The sequence below is a fragment of the Callithrix jacchus genome, chromosome Y (assembly GCF_049354715.1).
Source record: "Callithrix jacchus isolate 240 chromosome Y, calJac240_pri, whole genome shotgun sequence".
Taxonomy (NCBI): domain Eukaryota; kingdom Metazoa; phylum Chordata; class Mammalia; order Primates; family Cebidae; genus Callithrix; species Callithrix jacchus.
The window spans coordinates 8,870,285-8,887,931 of NC_133525.1; the positions used below are offsets into that span (position 1 = coordinate 8,870,285).

Genomic DNA, 17,647 nt, shown 5'->3' on the forward strand with positions numbered 1-17,647 from the left:
GCATGTTTAATATTTCCCAACAAATTATGACATTTTTGTGGTAGAAGTATCATGTACCAGAAAATCAAACCTTTGTAAAATCTCAAATGCATATTATAGTTAGCATACATGGCCATTGCTGTCCAGTCATGAGGTAATTGACGTTGATTCAAGTTCAGTCTCTAAGAATGTGTAACAGCTGTTCAGCGGGTTTTACTTTTTCAGGTAATTGTATTTATTTATTTATTTTTGGAGACAGAAGGTTCTCACTCTCACCCAGGCAGAAGTGCATTGGTGTGAACTGAAGCCTCATTGCAGCCTCAGACTCCTGGACCGAAACAATTCTCTTGCCACAGCCTCCTGAGTACCTGGGAGTACAGGTGTGTAGTCTCACAGGTACTAGGACTAGACGCTATGTCTAATTTTCTTTGATTGTTATTGGTTTTATTTTTTAAAGAAAGGTGGTTGTTGCTATATTGCTTAGGCTTCTTTTGAACTTCTGGCTTTGAGATCTTTCGGTCTCGGCCCCCCAGAGTGCCAGAATCAGGCGAGAGCCAGTGCATCTGGCTAGAACTTCCTATTTTTTGGTAATATCAGCGTGGTTTGCTTCTCAAAGCAAACCCCACTTTCAGAAGGAAACCCCCACTGGAGAGGTGTTACACATTGTTGGAGAGTCAGCTTTGAAAGGTCCATTTATCTCTTCCTTCAACTTACAGATATGCGGAAATGCAGCAAATCCTGTCCGTATAATTTACACTTACTGATGACTTCCAAGTGAAGGTATCAGAGCACATGATGAGTTCCTTGTACAGTGCATCTGAAAGAAAACTCAAAAATGTGGTTGGGTGAGTTAGCTGACGACTGTAGTCCCAGGAGGTTGGGAGGCCGAGGCAGGTGGATTATTGAGGTCAGGCGTTCGAGGCCAGCCAGGACCCCGAGAAGAAACCCTGTCTCCTCTAAAAATACAAACATTAGAGGCCGGGTGCGTTGGATCACTCTTGTAACCCCAGCACTTTGGGAGGCTGAGGTGGATGGATCGTCTGAGGTCAGGAGTTTGAGACAAGGCTGACCAATATGGTGAAAGCCTGTCTCTACTAAAAATACAAAAATTAGCCGGCCGTAGTGGTGAGTCCCTGTAATTCCGGCTACTTCACACGCTGAGGCAGGAGAACGCTTGAAGCAGGGAAGAAGATGTTGCAGTGAGCCGAGATTGTATCTCACAGGTTATTTTCTGTTTCCCATTCTATTAAATTCCTATGAACGAATTTCACATGGAGATGGTTTAGGAAAAATACTCCTATGGTCAGAGTATCATAGACACTTTTTGTTTAAAACGTGTCTCCCTGGCCTCTGAAAATAACCTGCAGTGGAGCGGGCTAGTAAGCTCACTGCAGACTGGTCCTCATCTCTTTAAGATATCCTGCTGCCTTAGCATCCAAAAAAGAGGAGGTACACTGATGCGCAATTAAATGCAGCCATTTCTGCCTATTTCCTAGAGACTCTATTTGTCCATGTCGCCCAGCCTTTGTCTCAAATGCCTCAGGTGAAGCGCAATGCCTGCCTCAGCCTTGCAAAGTGCTGCCATTAAGGACCCGAGTTACCACACCTGGACAGACACTATATCTTGATTTGCCACTGTGAAGACACACAAGACTAGGGAGTTTTATCATTTTATTTAATCTTCAGATTTCTACGCTGTATGTGAACGAAAATGCAACATCATAACATGAATAACCCACCCGAAGGTCAAAGGTGCTAACTTCTCTCTTCTGAAATTATTTGCACATTTTTACCCTAAAAAACAAATCTGGTCCAATTTTCTCATGAAAATACTTCCTTCCACAGATTAGTTTGTTACCTCTAAACACTACGGATTATAAGAGTTCTGTTTCAATGGAAAACTAAAGAGCACTCACGTAAGCATTCTTACATGTTTAGTAGTTATTTGTATCTTTGAATAGCATATTCATCCATGAATTAGATTTTTATTCATTATATATTCCATTTCGTCAGGCGGTGTGATCCAGTAAATTAATTGGTTTACCTACTGGGGTCCAAATCTTTTTATCTGATAGCATCATTGGGTTTCTCCACCACCATTTTTATTTTGATTACCAGATAATTTCTTGAACCTTTAAGCAATCTGGACTCTGAAACTTTATGCCGATTTATTGTACACTTAACTGTCCCAAAGTGACGACTTTTAAAGCACTCCTGTCCATAGTAAATTAAACCCGATAGGCTGAGCATAGGGGAAAGCTGACAGGCTTTGCATGCTGGCTTATGCCTGTATTAATAGCACTTTGGGAGACAGAAGAGGGTGGATCCTGATTGAAGGGAAGACCATTCCCAACAGGGTGAAATGGTCTCTGTACAAATTACAAAATACTAGCCAGCTGACAGACACCTGAAATCCCACTTACTAAAGATGCAGAGGGAGAAACATAGCTTGAAAACAATACGTGGAGATGGCAATGAGCTAAGTTCAAGCCACTGCACCCTAGCTTCAGTGACAATGCTAGTCTGCGTCACAAAAGAAATATATGAACAAGTCAATAAAATAAAAATAACTTCACAAAACACCAGCCCTTCTGGATCATACGTATTTGTGAGAATGTATTGCTACACACTTATTTATAACCATTGCAAGTATTTCAAGAAATAATTAATGTTAGTTCATGAAAGACATTGATTTTCCAATTTTTCGGAACGATTAATATCATTAAGCTATGTATTTAGGAAATTTAGCTGGCTCACTTTTGAGTAAGGTGGAAATAGTTTTTCATAACCATTGTGCCCTCTAGTCACAGAATGCTACAAGAAGAATGTTCTGGGTACCTTCAACTTCAGCAACAAAACCCACCTAATGCTTTCCTTTATCCTTTAGTATCCCTTAAAGGGCAAATCGTTTAGTTTGAGATTAGTTCAGTAGTCTTTCTGAAGCCTTCTGAAAATTAACCTTTTGATGTGTCCAATGTGTTGGGGTTACAGGAGTGAGCCACCTGGCCTGGCCAAAACCGCTACATTTTTCTTTGAGACACATTCTCACCCTGTCCCCCAGGTGGAAGTGCAGCAGTGTAATCCTAGCTCACTGCAACGTCCGCCTCCTGAGTTCAAGCAGTTCTCCTGACTCGGCCTCCAGAGTAGCTGCGACTACAGCCATGTGCCACCATGCCTGCCTAATTTTCTGTATTTTTATTAGAGACTGGCTTTCACTCTGTAAGCGAGGATGGTTTCAATCCCCTGATCTTGTGGTCCACTGGCTTAGGCCTCCCAAAGAGGTGGGCCGCCTGCTGAGTTCAAGCAGTTCTCCTGACTCAGCCTCCAGAGTAGCTGCGACTACAGCCGTGTGCCACCATGCCTGCCTAGTTTTCTGTATTTTTATTAGAGACTGGCTTTCACCCTGTAAGCGAGGATGGTTTCAATCTCCTGACCTTGTGGTCCACTTGCTTAGGCCTCCCAAAGTGCTGGGAATACAGGGATAAACTAAAGAAACACAGCCCAGGTAGGAAACCTGTACACATTCCAACGGAATCTGGACAGAGATGCCTAGTCTTGTTTCAGCTTAGGTGCAAACAAATGAAGAAATCTCTCAACACCGCAGTTTACTCTCCTCCGTCATTTGCGTTTAAGCATGTGTAGCAATAAAATCAGGCATTTTATATTACATGGAAAATTTTATTCCGGAAATGTTAAAACGGACATTACATCAAAGCAGAATAGTTTTCAATTCAGTTGGCACTAACAGTTGTAAAATTACTTGCAAAAAATAAGCTTTTAGCTTAATACCTCAAAAACATTCATGAAGGAAGTATCTCCCCTTCCTCCCCAAAACAACCTATTTCTTATAGTGATACTCAGGTAATAATGCAGAAACCACATATTGATTTGCCATTCAACAGCAAGGTCTGGTATGCAATAATCATGATTTTTAGCAGCACCTTCAGTCTCCTTTTTCAGATCGCCTTCCCCCATCCTCTCCCTTAGGTGTCCCATCTCTTGAGCTCCCATGTGCTTCAGGAGAAGCACGGTTCATTCTCTCCACAGACGGTGGACACGTTGGTTCTTTTCTGCCACAATGCTCAGCATCAGTGGAAGAGAAATCACCATGGCTCCTTGAGTACTTCTCCCGACTTCTGCCATACCTATCTCGCGCATTGTTATCATCAGGGAAACTGCTTCCACCATAAGTCTTCCGAGGCCCCTGTGCAGGTGCTGCACCACGAGACGTCCCTGTGGGGTTAATAAAATTACGGAACTTATGTTAAAATACATGTAAACATTTTTACTGGCATCACTAAAGCATGAATCAGATAAAGTACTATTTGGAAACATTAGCATTCATCTGTCTTTATTGACAGGAGACTCTTTATTTCTGCATTGTTCACAAGGCTCTACTGAAAAGAGCCGTAAGAGCAGTATTTCCAAGTTCAAGGAATTTCATTCTGAACCGGCCCTCAATTAAAACTGAGGTTTTAAGCTTCGTACCGTTCTCTAAGCTTTCTACTGTTCAGAACGCTCAATATTTAAACATGTTGTACGTTTCCTTTATACTTTCTCGTTTAAAAACTCTGGTCTATTCAATATAATTCTGTAACTGGAAAATCAAACGTGGAGTCTTACTATGTATCTGATATGACGCTCTGTTAGAACTGCTACTACGACGTTCAAAATGATCTCTACCACCATGCCTTCCGTGGCCATCATGATCACTAGATTAAACAAAAAAAAGTTTGACACTGTCAGAATGAACAATTTAAGACATCTATTGGACAAAACCGAAAAATGTTATAATACCTGTATCCTCTAGTGGAACCTTTATCCTGTCTAGAAGGAGCGTGATCACGGTATGCATTGTGTCTACTCATCGAAGCATATTCCATGGTGTCTCGGAAACTTGGATTATTTCTGATTGCAAAAGTTGAAGAACAAATTTTAAGTTGTCAACTTCTAGTATCAAAAACACAACTTATCTACAGGTTAAATACAATAAAGGCCAGACATATATAAAGGCCTAGTCACTTCTCCAAGTACAACATGCGAATACCCAAAAGACAGGTGGAACTGATACCCATAATTGGTTATTCTCAAAATGCATTTCAAAACCCAAGAGATATCGTATTTCAGCCATACTAAAATGGCTATACATTTTAAAATGCTAGGAACACCAAGACTGTCAGAGAATGCAGATAAACTGGAATCCTGATACAATGCTTGCCGGAACGGAAAATGATGCTGCTACTACGGAGAAATGTGGTGGGGCCTCAAAACAAAAAAATTAACATCAGACCAAGAATTATCCCTCGTACATACCCAGCACTGAGTAAGTGTACTAAGACAAACGTGTGTATAAAAGTAGTGTGGAGGAAACACACAAACAAAAGAATGGCTTAACAGCCTGTGAAACAAGGGAAGTGCTATGATGTGAATGAAAGTTCAGGACATGAGGCAGAAAGAAAAGAGATACCAAAGTCGAGTCGTGTTTGAGCCCAATACCATGAAGCAGGCAGAACAGGTCAGTTCACGAACAAAACAGACTGGAGTTTTTTAGCAGCTGAGGGAAAACAGAAGATGAAAGGGACTGCTTAACTGGCAAGGGAGTTGCAGTGCGGAGTGATGAAGAGGTTCTGGACCTAGAGGGAGGTGGCTGTCGCACAACACAGCATGTAATAAATGCCACTTAATGGTTTACCTAAAAGTGTTCAATTTCCTTACGTGAATTTCATCACTAAAACCACAACACACTAGTTTTTCATTTTTCTGTTACCTAGTCTTAGTTGCATAACCATCATCTTTTCCTGACACACGGTCACGTCTCCAGGAAGAGACTGACATTCCGCGTGAAGGGCCTCCTCCGTAAAACTCTCTTCCACGTGATGGGGGACCTGCAAATTTAACATGATTAAACGTTACGGAAACAGCAGAGAACCTGAAACACTATTACCTGTTCACTGAGACAACTGTTATAAGATATTTCTTCAAGGAATCAATTCTTCTTTCCCTAAGTCGCCAGAAATGCATGACATCATGAATACTTTTTACGGCTCTGAATTATCCCTTGATTCCTACAAGGCCAGTTCTTACAAACTTAAGCCACACGCTAATACTTGGGTAGAGGTTCACTTTCTATGGCTTATAACTATTAGTTATCATTTTCCTTCTCATATGAATCGCCCACGTCTATTAATGACACAGGCAAAACACGTAAAACCATCAACGTCTTCGCTGATTGTAAACATTCCACGTTCGTGCTTTCTCGGCTCAAGAAAGGAAATTTACCCATGTTGTTCAGTGCATCTCACTCACACACATACTGCAACCCTCGAATGGCTGCATGCTATGATTCCAACTGAATGCTCTCCTTGGTCTCTACGTGGTTGCCCCTATCTTAAAGGTGGAAAAACTAAAATGTACTACTGCAGTTTCGTAAAACTCTCTAAGCCTTCTACTGTTCAAAACTCTCGGTGTTTAAACATGTTATATTTTTCCTTTATCCTTTCCCTTTTACAGACTCAGGTCTATTCAATATGATTCTGTAATTGAAAAATCAAACGTGGAGACTTACTATATGTCTGATATGACGCTCCGTTAGGACTGCTACCAGGACGTTCAAAATGATCTCTACCACCATGCCTTCCGTAGCCATCATGACCACTAAATTAAAAAAAAAAAAAAAAAAAAAAGATTGACACTGTCAGAATGAAAAATTTAAGAAATCTGTTGGACAAAAGCGAAAAATGTTATAATACCTATATCCTCTGGTGGGACCTTTATCCTGTCTAGAACGAGCGTGATCACGGTATGCACGGTGTCTGCGAATCGAAGCATATTCCTTGGTGTCTCGGAAACTTGGATTACTTCTGATTGCATAAGTTGAAGAAACAAATTTTAAGTTGTCAGCTTCTAGTATCAAAAACATAACTTATTTGCAGCTTAAATGAAATAAAGGCCAGACATATACAAAGGCCTGGGCACTTCTCTAAATGCAACATGGAAATACCCAAAAGACAGGTGGAACTGACACTCATCAAGAGTTATTGAGAAAATTCACTTGAAATTCCAAGTATGAGATCATATTTCAGCCATACTAAAATGGCTATACATTTCAAAATGCTCGGAACACCAAGACTGTGAGCGAATGCGGATAAACTGGAATCCTGATACAATGCTTGCCGGAACGGAAAATGATGCAGCTACTACGGAGTGCATCAGTGGTGGGGCCTCAAAACAGAAAAGATTAACAGTAGACCAAGAATTATCACTGGTACATACCCGGCACTGAGTAAGTGTACTCAAACAAACGTTTGCATAAGAATAGTGTGGCGGAAACACGCAAACAAAAGAATGGGTTAACAGCTTGTGAAACAAGTGAAGTGCTATGTATGATGTGAATGAAACTTCAGGACATGAGGCAGAAAGAAAACAGATACAAAAGTCGAGTCGTGTTTCAGCCCATGACCACGAAGCAGGCAGAACACGTCAGTTCACAAACAAAACAGACTGGAGTTTATTAGCAGCTGAGGGAAAACAGAAGATGAAAGGGACTGCTTAACTGGCAAGGGAGTTGCAGTGCGGAGCGATGAAGAGGTTTTGGAACTAGACGGAGGTGGTTGTTGCACAACACAGCATGTAAACCACTCGACGGTTTACCTTAAAATGTTCAATTTCCTTACGTGAATTTCATCACTAAAACCGCAACAGACTAGTTTTTCATTTTTCCTTTACCTATTCTTAGTTGCATAACCACCATGTTTTGGTGACATACGGTCACGTCTCCAGGAAGAGACTGACATTCCGTGTGAAGGACCTCGGTAATTCCCTCTTCCACGTGATGGGGAACCTGCAAATTTAACATGATTAAATGTCATGTAACCAGCACAAAACCTGAAACACTGTTACTTGGTTTCTATGACAACTGTTACAAGATATTTCTCCAATGACTCAGTTCTTCTTTCTCTAGGTCGCCAGAAATTCATGACACCATGAATACCTTCTTACGGCTGTGAATTATCTCTTCATTCCTGCAAGGCCAGTTCTTACACACTTAAGCCCTACACTAATACTGAGGTAAAGATTCACTTTCAATGGCTTATAACCCTTAGTTATTATTTTCCTTCTCACACGAATCGCCTACGTCTAGTAATGACACAGGCAAAACCTGTAAAACCATCAAAGTCTTCGCTGATTGTAAAGTTTCCACGTTTGTGCTTTCTCGGCTCAAGAAAGGAAACTTACCCATGTTGGTCAGTGTATCTCACTCGCACAAACACTGCAACCCTCGAATGGCTGCATGGTATGATTCCACCTAAGTGTTCTCCTTGCTGTCTAAGTGACTGTCCCCATCATAGAGGTTGAAAAATTAAAATGTACTAGTGCAGGTTTTCTAATGATGGCCAAGAATTCTTCTCCTGGCAATAAGCAGTACTATTACAGTGCTAATTACATCATTATGCTGCTCTCAAAATAGAAAAAGCCTCTTTAATATACTCTTCATGTGCAGATTCTTAGAGGTCAGCCTTCTACCTATGATGTGTCCGGTGGCTAAAGTTTTAAAGAAAATGTGCTGACTTGTGCATGTTGAGGTCGGCAGATACCTAACTTCACTGATCCTCCACTACAAAATATAAAGTTGAAAATGCAATGTTTTCATTTTCTCCATATTATCATGGAGGGCTAAGAGTAAGAATTTTAATGTGTTCTGCCTAAAATTCTCTGCTGAGAGCTGTTACTTTATTGTCTGGTTTTCTTCTGTTCGCTCTGAAAACTTACACTTCTCCTTCGCACAACTATTACTTCTATTCAACCCTACTGCTTGCCTCACGTTGCTTAGTTCGGAAATCTCCCCTCAAACAACTTCAAGTCCTACACTAAGTATCTTGTGTTAATGTTTAAACATCCCTGTACCGTCTTAATTGACAGCCCTTCCTATATTTCACAACTCTGCACTTCTGTGACATCCACATAGCTCAAAATGTCGGACATGCTCTTGTCCAACATGCATGTCTGAGGATGCTCTTAGCATCCTAAAAACCGGTCAGAATGCCTCTCACATAAGCATTGCTGGGGTCTCAGAATCTGGATGGCCAGGCACAATGGCTCACAGCGTGGGCCAGTGTGGGAGACTGAGGCAAGTCGACTGCTTGAGCTCAGGGATTTAATGTCAACTAGGACAAGGTAGTGAGATCCTGTCTCTACCAAAATATGTATTTAAAAAACAATTTCATAGGTGTGCTGGTGCATGCCACTAGCTGCAGCAACAGCAGGCAGCTTATGGAGAGTAACCGCTTGAGACCCAGAATGTGAGGCATCAATGAGCCATCATCTGGCCAGTGCACTCTGGCCTGGTGAAGGCAGTACTTCAACCCAACAAAGAAACTGAACATACAATTTGTACATCGGAACACCAGTGGTCCAATGCAAAGGAACCTAGAAAATGGAAGAATTGATTGAATTAAGAAGATGACCTCAAAGTATACTACCAGGAACTTCAAGAAAAATTAAAAGGCATTCTCTAGCGAATACAGCGTTAAAAGGAGTGTTGCCCTCACTGTAATCCCTTTTTTATGTGACATTTGAAGCTCAAGTGTTTCTTCACCATAAAGCTGTAACTTAGGCAGTGAGATGGAAAGTGTTATATCAAAGTGTTCAAACAGTAAATATGCCAATGTATGTGTCACATCTGTTTTGTTTCTCGAACTTTAAGTTAAGCCTTCAGTTCAAAGGGCTCATTTTCAGTCATACAAAAATGACGGAATTCCATCAGGTGGCATTTACCTCGACCTCCCATCCCACTATTGCTTCTAGCCACAGTAAAAGGAGCAGATCTTTTAGGATGAGGACCTCCGCTCGCTGAAGATGGACGGCTCTCGACTGGAAAAGTTCCCCTGAAAGAACTCACGTTGAGATCACGAGTGGATTCACCACCATCTCTATTTCAAAGAAATCTTGTCAGTTCAGTAACACCAACATTTCTTAAATGGCTGAGCAGGAGATACTTCTAAATCTTCCCTACGTATTGTAATCTTAAACATTCACGTTGGTCTATGCTAAGGAATGTAGAATTGGTATACCAAATCAGTGCAGTTTCAAAATATCAAAATCCATTTAAACATCTATAAAATAAACACTCAAGGAACACTGTATATTGGTGTGAGAAAGACAAGTGGGATAAGTGGAGAGGGAGCTCACAGCAGAAGCCTATTGACTAAATACAAAAATATAATCAAACAAAAAAAAAGTTAGGAGATCAACGATAAATTACTGTTCATATCCTTCTGATATTATGAAACCATTTTCAAATCATATAATAAACATAAACCTAACTACACTCAAGGAATCTCAGTTATATATACAACGATACAGTGACACCTCAGAAAGATATGTCATCTGCAAATTTATGAACGTAACACAGAATTCTTATAGTTCTTTATAACATACCACTTTTACTCTTAGCCCATGATCAGTTTTAATAATCTTTAAGAATCACGTATTAAATAATAATATTCTTTTACGTATCTACAAACAAGTGTGAGGCATATTCCAATTCCTTGGTGGTGTCACATGTAAAAATATACACGTTCTCATGCATGCACAGTATTAATAATCTTCACCCTCGAGATTAATTGCAATCAAAAATGACAAAAAGACCTGCCTCTTAAAATGAAGTGAACACCGCAGTTTCAAATTTAGAAAATATCTCTCCCATATATTACATGGCTAGCAATTAAAATTCCAAACTAAATATTAGATCTTTGATGGTTGGTTAATTGATAAAACAAGTTAACCAACAGGTATTTTCTCAATACATGGTTTCTTTTTCTAAGTAAAAATTAAGCCCTCTGTCCTACTGAGTAAACCAATCTTAAATACCATTTTCAGAAGCTCTTCCTCCAGCAAAGAAAGACACATACGTATCTGTGAAGCCACGGTTTCTGGCATTTCTGAGTCACAGAATCATTTGAGACGTTGCAGTTCTATACTCCATGAATGGAAAATGCTTTATGGCAGGCCTATTTACACATTCTCCGTATCAAAACCGAAACGGTTCTGTATTGTGTACATGTTTACACACACACAAACGCGCGCGCGCGCACGCACACTCACACACACAAACAAATATTGTTAAGTAAGTCCTCTACTGCGCAGTTACTAATGTCCCATTGGAAGGGCTTCTAGGTTTCATGGTATTTGGATAACACAACCCACATGAAATTCTGAGACCCAAAATAAGAAACTCTAAAGTACAACTAATGGAAACGTGTTGAGTGGAAAATCTGTGGAGAACATGTAATCAAGATTCATAAACTCCATTCAATTTGAAACGTGTCTTACTTCGATGCAAAGTAATTCGGAGTTTAGAACCAGTTTCAGATATTAGTTTAATCATTCCACTTTTAGTATTCATCAATAATGTTGCTCATTAACAGTTAGTTTTCTGTTCATAAAGGATATAAATAAATTTCAGAAATTTCCACATTTTCAAGCTTTTTGTCTTTCAGTCCTGTGCTTCCGACTTTATATTTTATAACGTTACCCAAGCGTTCTCCACGTGAGGGATGCCGACGTCTCGTCTGTCCTCTACTTCTACTTGCAGATCTCTGCTCTCCTGTGGGTCTCCTCTTTCTTGAAAAACGCAGTGTTCCCTGCCTGCCACCACTTTGAAAAAACGGTTCCTTGGCTTGTTCTACTTTCATTGTTTTTCCATCCACAAACTGAAAGGATTAAGTATACCATCAGCAACAGTGCCACATTTGAACTAATCATATTTTACAGACGTTTTTACATCAACTGTATTAACATTCTAGATGTCGTCTCCTAAACAAACACAAACTTTCTTTTTCCTGAAATGCCCACATTGCGAACACTGCAAAACCTGCAACAATCACTGGGACCATGCATTCTGTTAAGAAATGAACACCAATTCCATTATTCGATTCCCTCGAAAAGGCCTCCGCTACTAAAAACTGCACCTAGAAAAGTTAAACCATGACAAATTGTACGGGACAATGTCGCCCATCTCTTCTTCACAATACAGAATCTCTTTCACCTTTGCACTCACATCACATATTTAAAAGCCTCGGTGTCTGGAGCCCATACGAAAGGATGTGTCATTTGAAAACATAAGGTTATTTATTCAAAGTGATCAGTCACATTATACATTATGAATACTTTCTTGATCCTGCTGCTGTCAATCACACAAAATGTCCCAATATGATTTACAGTTCTGTATCTACTCTAGTTCTTTCTCAATAAACGTGATCCCTGTTTAGTCTCATTCATATTTTCTGCCTTACTCATTTCTTACTTTGCCTAGAGGTGTCCTTAAAACAAGACCCTTAATGTAGTACTTCATGCTATTTCTGAGAAATGGTTTACTGTCCTAATTAAATTCACAAAAACTTTCTTCAGTTCCATCTTTTCTGTAGGCCCAAGTAATGTTTGACCGAGTTCTGCTAATAACTCTATTTGAACGTTACATGGCTTTTGTTATTTGGGAAAAGATCTTAAACTCCGTCCAAGACTTGCTGCATCCAAATCAGCAGTTCTTCCTATCTTGAGACATCTTGTGTTATTTCTCGGCCCAGAATAATTTCCCCAGTTTTGCGCATGGTCGCTTCCTTCCCAGTGTTCCAAGTCAGACACAATTTCTTAAACTGCAAGCTCCCTGTGAAAACTCTATAGGATCTTCTTTATTTCCCTTCTCAACGTTTGTCTGCATATGACATTTATATTAACTTTTCCATTATAAAATATGTGAGACAGGTAATTTGGAAAAGATATCTACACAGATGAACTCTGCTTGAGCACGAAACCTGGGGGGAAATACCAAAATATTACGATACCTAGGTCAAAACTGTCCCCATACCAAGCATGAAACCACGAACCGAAGCAACTATCAGGTTGTACCACACCTTAAAATATGAGAGGATATGGGTGAATAAAGATAAGTTAGTGATCAAGTGATTAATACCTAATACAGTGAGCACAAAATTTCTGTAACAGACACTGAGGGAGAACACAGGAAACCTAACTTGTTCTTAAAGGATAAACTGCCATTTGCGCAACATTTACGTGGAAGAGTAATACTCAAGAGGTCCAGGAAAACATACTGGGAATGGCATCCATATAGCAGGAACTAAAAACCGATTGGGATAACGTTGTAAAATAAAAAAGCTCCAGGGCATCTCCAAGGGAATGATCCTGAATGCAACGTAAAGGAATTCAGTAGGTAAGAGACTTGCATAAAAGTTTAAAGCTGTAACAAATACAGAGTCCCTAGAATTTAAGACTCCACAGGACGTGATGCACTGTTCGGACCGAAGCAAGTGCTGGAACACACTGGAAGAGTTAGCAAGAAGGTATGCATGTTACCTAGTGACGAGGTATGCATGTCACCCCGGTTACAGAAAAAAAAAAAAAAAGTTCTCAGGAGAAGGGCGCAAGGATGGGCAAACATGTCAGTTGCTTGTTGTGTTATCCGGCTTCAATGTTCTCGCATTATTTTCTATTTTCAAGTACCTAACACTTCCTTAAATGTAACGGTCTTGTTTAAATGAACTTTCTCAAGAATGTATTTTCAGAGAATGGCAGAGAATCGTTACTTCTTGTGAGAGTCTGTCTAGACGTCGATCTACAAAAGACTTATATTTTCTACGTCTGTCTAGATGTCGATCCACCGTTTCTCTGTGCTATAGACGTTTCCCTACGAGTTGGACGTGTGATTCCTTTAGCAGCCATTTAATAAACTTGACTGATGTTTCTTATTTTCGTCAGAGTTCCTTCTAAGTTTTAAAGCTGTTCAAAAGCTTTCAAACCCTATTTACACTCAGACTGAAATAAAAACATAGAAACTGGATTACCATAACGCAATTTATATAATGTTCCTTCCAATATCCTTCCAACTACACTTGCATTGATATGTCCAAGAAAGAGGATAGCTAATCCATTTCCATTCATACGTCATTATATTATTTTCAAAGTGTACTGGTACTGAAAAGACCTAGATATGCTGTTAATTGAAGAACAGGCTTAGAATAGCACTAATAAGGGAAACTTACCTTTCCATTCCACTCGCTGGCAGCAAGTTCAGCATCTGCAGGGTTCTCAAAAGTAATGAACCCGAAGCCTCTGCACTTCATGCTTCCATCTTTCTTCAAGACAACTAAAATATATGAAAACCTTTTCATTTATAGAATGGACCTACTACGATAGTACTAACTATCTGAATGTTACATCAAGAAACAAGAAAATTCCAATTCACATCCTTCCTGTGATTCTTCACACTGAGTCACCCCTATCAACAGCCTATTTTCTTCCATTTTCCTAACTGACTCCATCTTAGCTGTGAGCCTGACATGCTCCATTTAGCTTCTCCCTCCCTGCCTCGGCCCCCTAGAGGTGCATTCCTAGGTCACACTGCATTCAAAGCTACTCCCAGTACCTGTAACCACTGTAACCACATCCTGTTTGGCAAGTCTACCTGCTACTCTCAATACCCTCCTCGGGGTTTGAGCCTATGAAAAGTTCCCCCTGCTACCTCCTCCATGCTTGGATGCAAATACCCTTAGCAACCAACCATCCTGGGAACCTCCTGCCCCCTGGGTACCAGGTTCCTTATCTAACTTGCTTGTTCTGCATCTGTAAAATTCTGCTTCAGCTAGGCTCCACCTCCCCTACCTAACGCAAGGCATAAAGGGAAATCAAGCCCCTTCGTCTGGCCTGAGAGATTATCAGGGTGAGCTGTCTCTCAGACAAATAATGGGCTCTTAATTTGGAACTCAGAGTCTCCTTCTCCTTCTCCCTCCTCATCCTCCCCCTCCCCCTCCCCCTCCGCCTCCTCCTTCTTCTTCTTCTTCTTCTTCTTTTTGAGACTGAGTGTCTCTCCTTACCCAGGCCGAAGTGCAATGGCCCCATCTGGGCTCACCGCAACCTCCGCCTCCTGGGTTCAGGCAATTCCACTGCCTCAGCCTCCTGAGTAGCTGGGATTACAGACATGTGCCACCGTGCCCAGCTAATTTTTGTATTTTTAGTAGAGACGGGGTTTCACCGTGTTGACTAGGATGGTCTCGATCTCTTGACCTCGTGATCCACCCGCCTCGGCCTCCCAAAGTGCTGGGATTACAGGCGTGAGCCACCGCGCCCCACTGGCCGTACTATGCAGGTGAACTTTACCACAGACCCTTCACCTGCTGCCATGAGAATATCCTGAATACCGAATAGAAACTTCAAAACAAGAGCTTAAAAACAAACAGAAAATTAAGTAAACTATTACAGATATTAAGTATATGTTTACTTTGGGGACAAAACCTGTATGTTGGCTTTAAGGGTTACCTTCAGAAACGGGACCATGTCTCTCAAATACTGCTTTTAGCGTCTCTTCCGTGGCTTCTCTAGTGAGCCCACCAACGAACAGCTGGCCAAGGCAACCTGCTTCCATAATTTTGCTGTAAATGGTAAAAAAATAAATCTATATTTAGATAACAATAACAAGGTGAAAATATTAAATTTTTTTACATCCTGTGTTGAAAACTGATGTGAAATTCCCTTAACGGGGCTGTCCTATTTTAATGTATCTTACTTCCTATACCGGTAACATAAAGAGCACAAGGGGGAATGGCTTCATGGCTTAATGGTACATTTCACTGCATACCTGAGAAAATCTCTTTAGTAAAACCAGAAAAGGGAAGCTATTCTAATTTTACAAAGTGGAAATACACAGGATTCCCCAATTTAAATAGTTTTCGTTGAAAATTGTAGCTTTTATGAAGTACAATTGTTGTAAAGAGGTAAGATTCCTGATGCCAATGTGCACTGCTCCCTGCAGCCTCCTCCGGCCAGCCTCAAGTGATCCTGTCACATGTCAGCTTCCCAAGTAGCTGGGACTACAGTGGCCTGCTACCAGAGGTGGGGTGTGCGTGTGTGCGTGTGTGTTTTCAACATAGATCCAGGTGGCCCCATGTAGCTAACAGAGCTGTGTAGGTGTGTTTGTGTGTGTATGTGTGCAGGGGTGCGTGCAGGGATGTGTGTGTGTGTGTGTGTGCACGCGCGCGCGTGTGTGTCTTTAAATAGACCCAGGTTGTCCCATGCTGACCACCTTTGAATCTTCTGGGCTCAAGTGATATGCCAGCAAGAAGCTACCAAGGTGATGGTTTCTTTAAGGGGGAACTGCCACAGGAAACCACCTGATATCTTGATAAATGATTTAATGACACGCTTAACCTACATGCTTTCTTCGGGGAGAACATTTTAAATATTGTACAATCTTTTGGTGATTGGAAATATACACGAGATCGGGTATCTACAAACTCTGGCTTTCTGCCATAAATATCTTTGGCCTTTCAGGGACCGGGCTGCAAATTAAGGGGTGAAGCACTCTAAGTCTCTGAGCCCCGCCTCCGTGAGGTCGGCAGAGGCTAGGAGCAGTACTCTGGCCTAGGCACGCGAGAAATCTCAGTGGCCATCTCCTTATGAGAAGGTAGCATCTGAGAATGACGTGAGGTGCCACAGCTGCATGACACCATCCACCCTATCACCATGCTGTCACACACTGCACTCCATTCCACCCCGCTGCCGCCAAAACTGCCCCATCACGCCGTTCTGAGCAGAAGCCCCGCCGCACCCCGTGCCCCTTGGCAAGCGGCCGACTCTCCGCTCGGCAGCATGTCCACTCGCCGCCTTCTTCCCCCTACCAACCCCTCGTCTGTGAAAAAGCTGCCTTCCTCCAAACCGGTCCCTGGTGCCTGAATGGCAACAGGTTATAGGACCCCCGTTATGTTACTCAGGCTACTCTCCAACTCGTGACCTCGTCATTCTTACATCTTCACTTCCGAAAATGTTGGGATTACAGGAGTAGGTCAGTTTGCCAGGTTAATACAAAACCTTAAGCACATCTCTTTGTTTCCGTTTTCGGCTATCTACCGCCATTTATCTCCCTTACAAACACGTCTTCCATTTAAATTACTTACGGTAGCAGAGATACATGAAAAGCCTTTCAAATACTGTCATCGATTACACGTTTAAAAGAGGCAAATTTAAACTGATTATTCATGGTTCCAGACTTGTACATACCCGAGAGTAATGCAATTTATGTGAAAATTTGCTAAGTCCTGTGAAGAAAATCAGAAATTTGCAATGTGCTAGGTAAAAGTACAGGTTGTTTGTTTGTTTGTTTTTCTGATCACAGTGCTTAAGTACACTGCCTGTGCATTTGACTTATGACCGCATTCACAGAGAATAACCGTTTCCATAAAAAGTGCACGGGACAACAATGGCGCCCGAGGTCCGTCTCCCACACCTTGCCCCCACATCGGACTTGTCCAACCGTAAAGGGAAGAATCCTCAAGAAACATCAATGAGTTTAACCAACATGAGTTTCTCACGAGCACTAAGGACGACCCCCTCTCTACCGTCTCCTCCCATATTTCAACACCCACACACTGAAAACCACAGCAGCCCCTTTCACTGAAGACGTCCGAACACCTCGCTGCGTTTGTATTCTTGCCGAGAGACCAACCTGAGCGGAGAAACAAAACCACAGGTGCTTCTCAGTAGGACAAACAGCCTCTGGGTCACCGGGCCCTCAGGGTGCTGGCACCTGGCTCTGGAACGCCTCTAGCCCCGCTGCCGTGTGAGACGCCTGGAACCGGACTGCGCGGGAAAGAGCCCCCGG

General features: G+C 41.5%; 1 protein-coding gene across 1 annotated transcript; it reads right to left on the reverse strand.

The window, feature by feature from the left end:
- Positions 1-3,575: 3,575 nt before the first annotated feature.
- On the reverse strand, positions 3,576-17,629 carry LOC118150916 (RNA-binding motif protein, Y chromosome, family 1 member B-like). The gene is made up of 12 exons (XM_078364528.1): positions 17,492-17,629; positions 15,310-15,422; positions 14,037-14,140; positions 11,513-11,690; positions 9,754-9,906; positions 7,705-7,819; positions 6,729-6,839; positions 6,545-6,633; positions 5,747-5,864; positions 4,777-4,887; positions 4,603-4,691; positions 3,576-4,212 (listed from the first exon to the last, which is right to left on the reverse strand). The coding sequence occupies exons 2-12, from the start codon at positions 15,413-15,415 to the stop codon at positions 3,923-3,925; spliced, it is 1,464 nt and encodes a 487-aa protein (XP_078220654.1). The 5' UTR covers positions 15,416-15,422; positions 17,492-17,629; the 3' UTR covers positions 3,576-3,922.
- Positions 17,630-17,647: the final 18 nt, after the last annotated feature.

Coding starts and splice junctions, on each gene's coding strand:
- LOC118150916 (XM_078364528.1), bottom strand. CDS start 15,415: ATGGAAGCAGGTTGCCTTGGCCAGCTGTTCGTTGGTGGGCTCACTAGA. Junction 11,691..14,036: donor CCAGCGAGTGGAATGGAAAG/GTAAGTTTCCCT, acceptor TAATCCTTTCAG/TTTGTGGATGGAAAAACAAT. Junction 9,907..11,512: donor CTCACGTGGAGAACGCTTGG/GTAACGTTATAA, acceptor TTTGAAATAGAG/ATGGTGGTGAATCCACTCGT.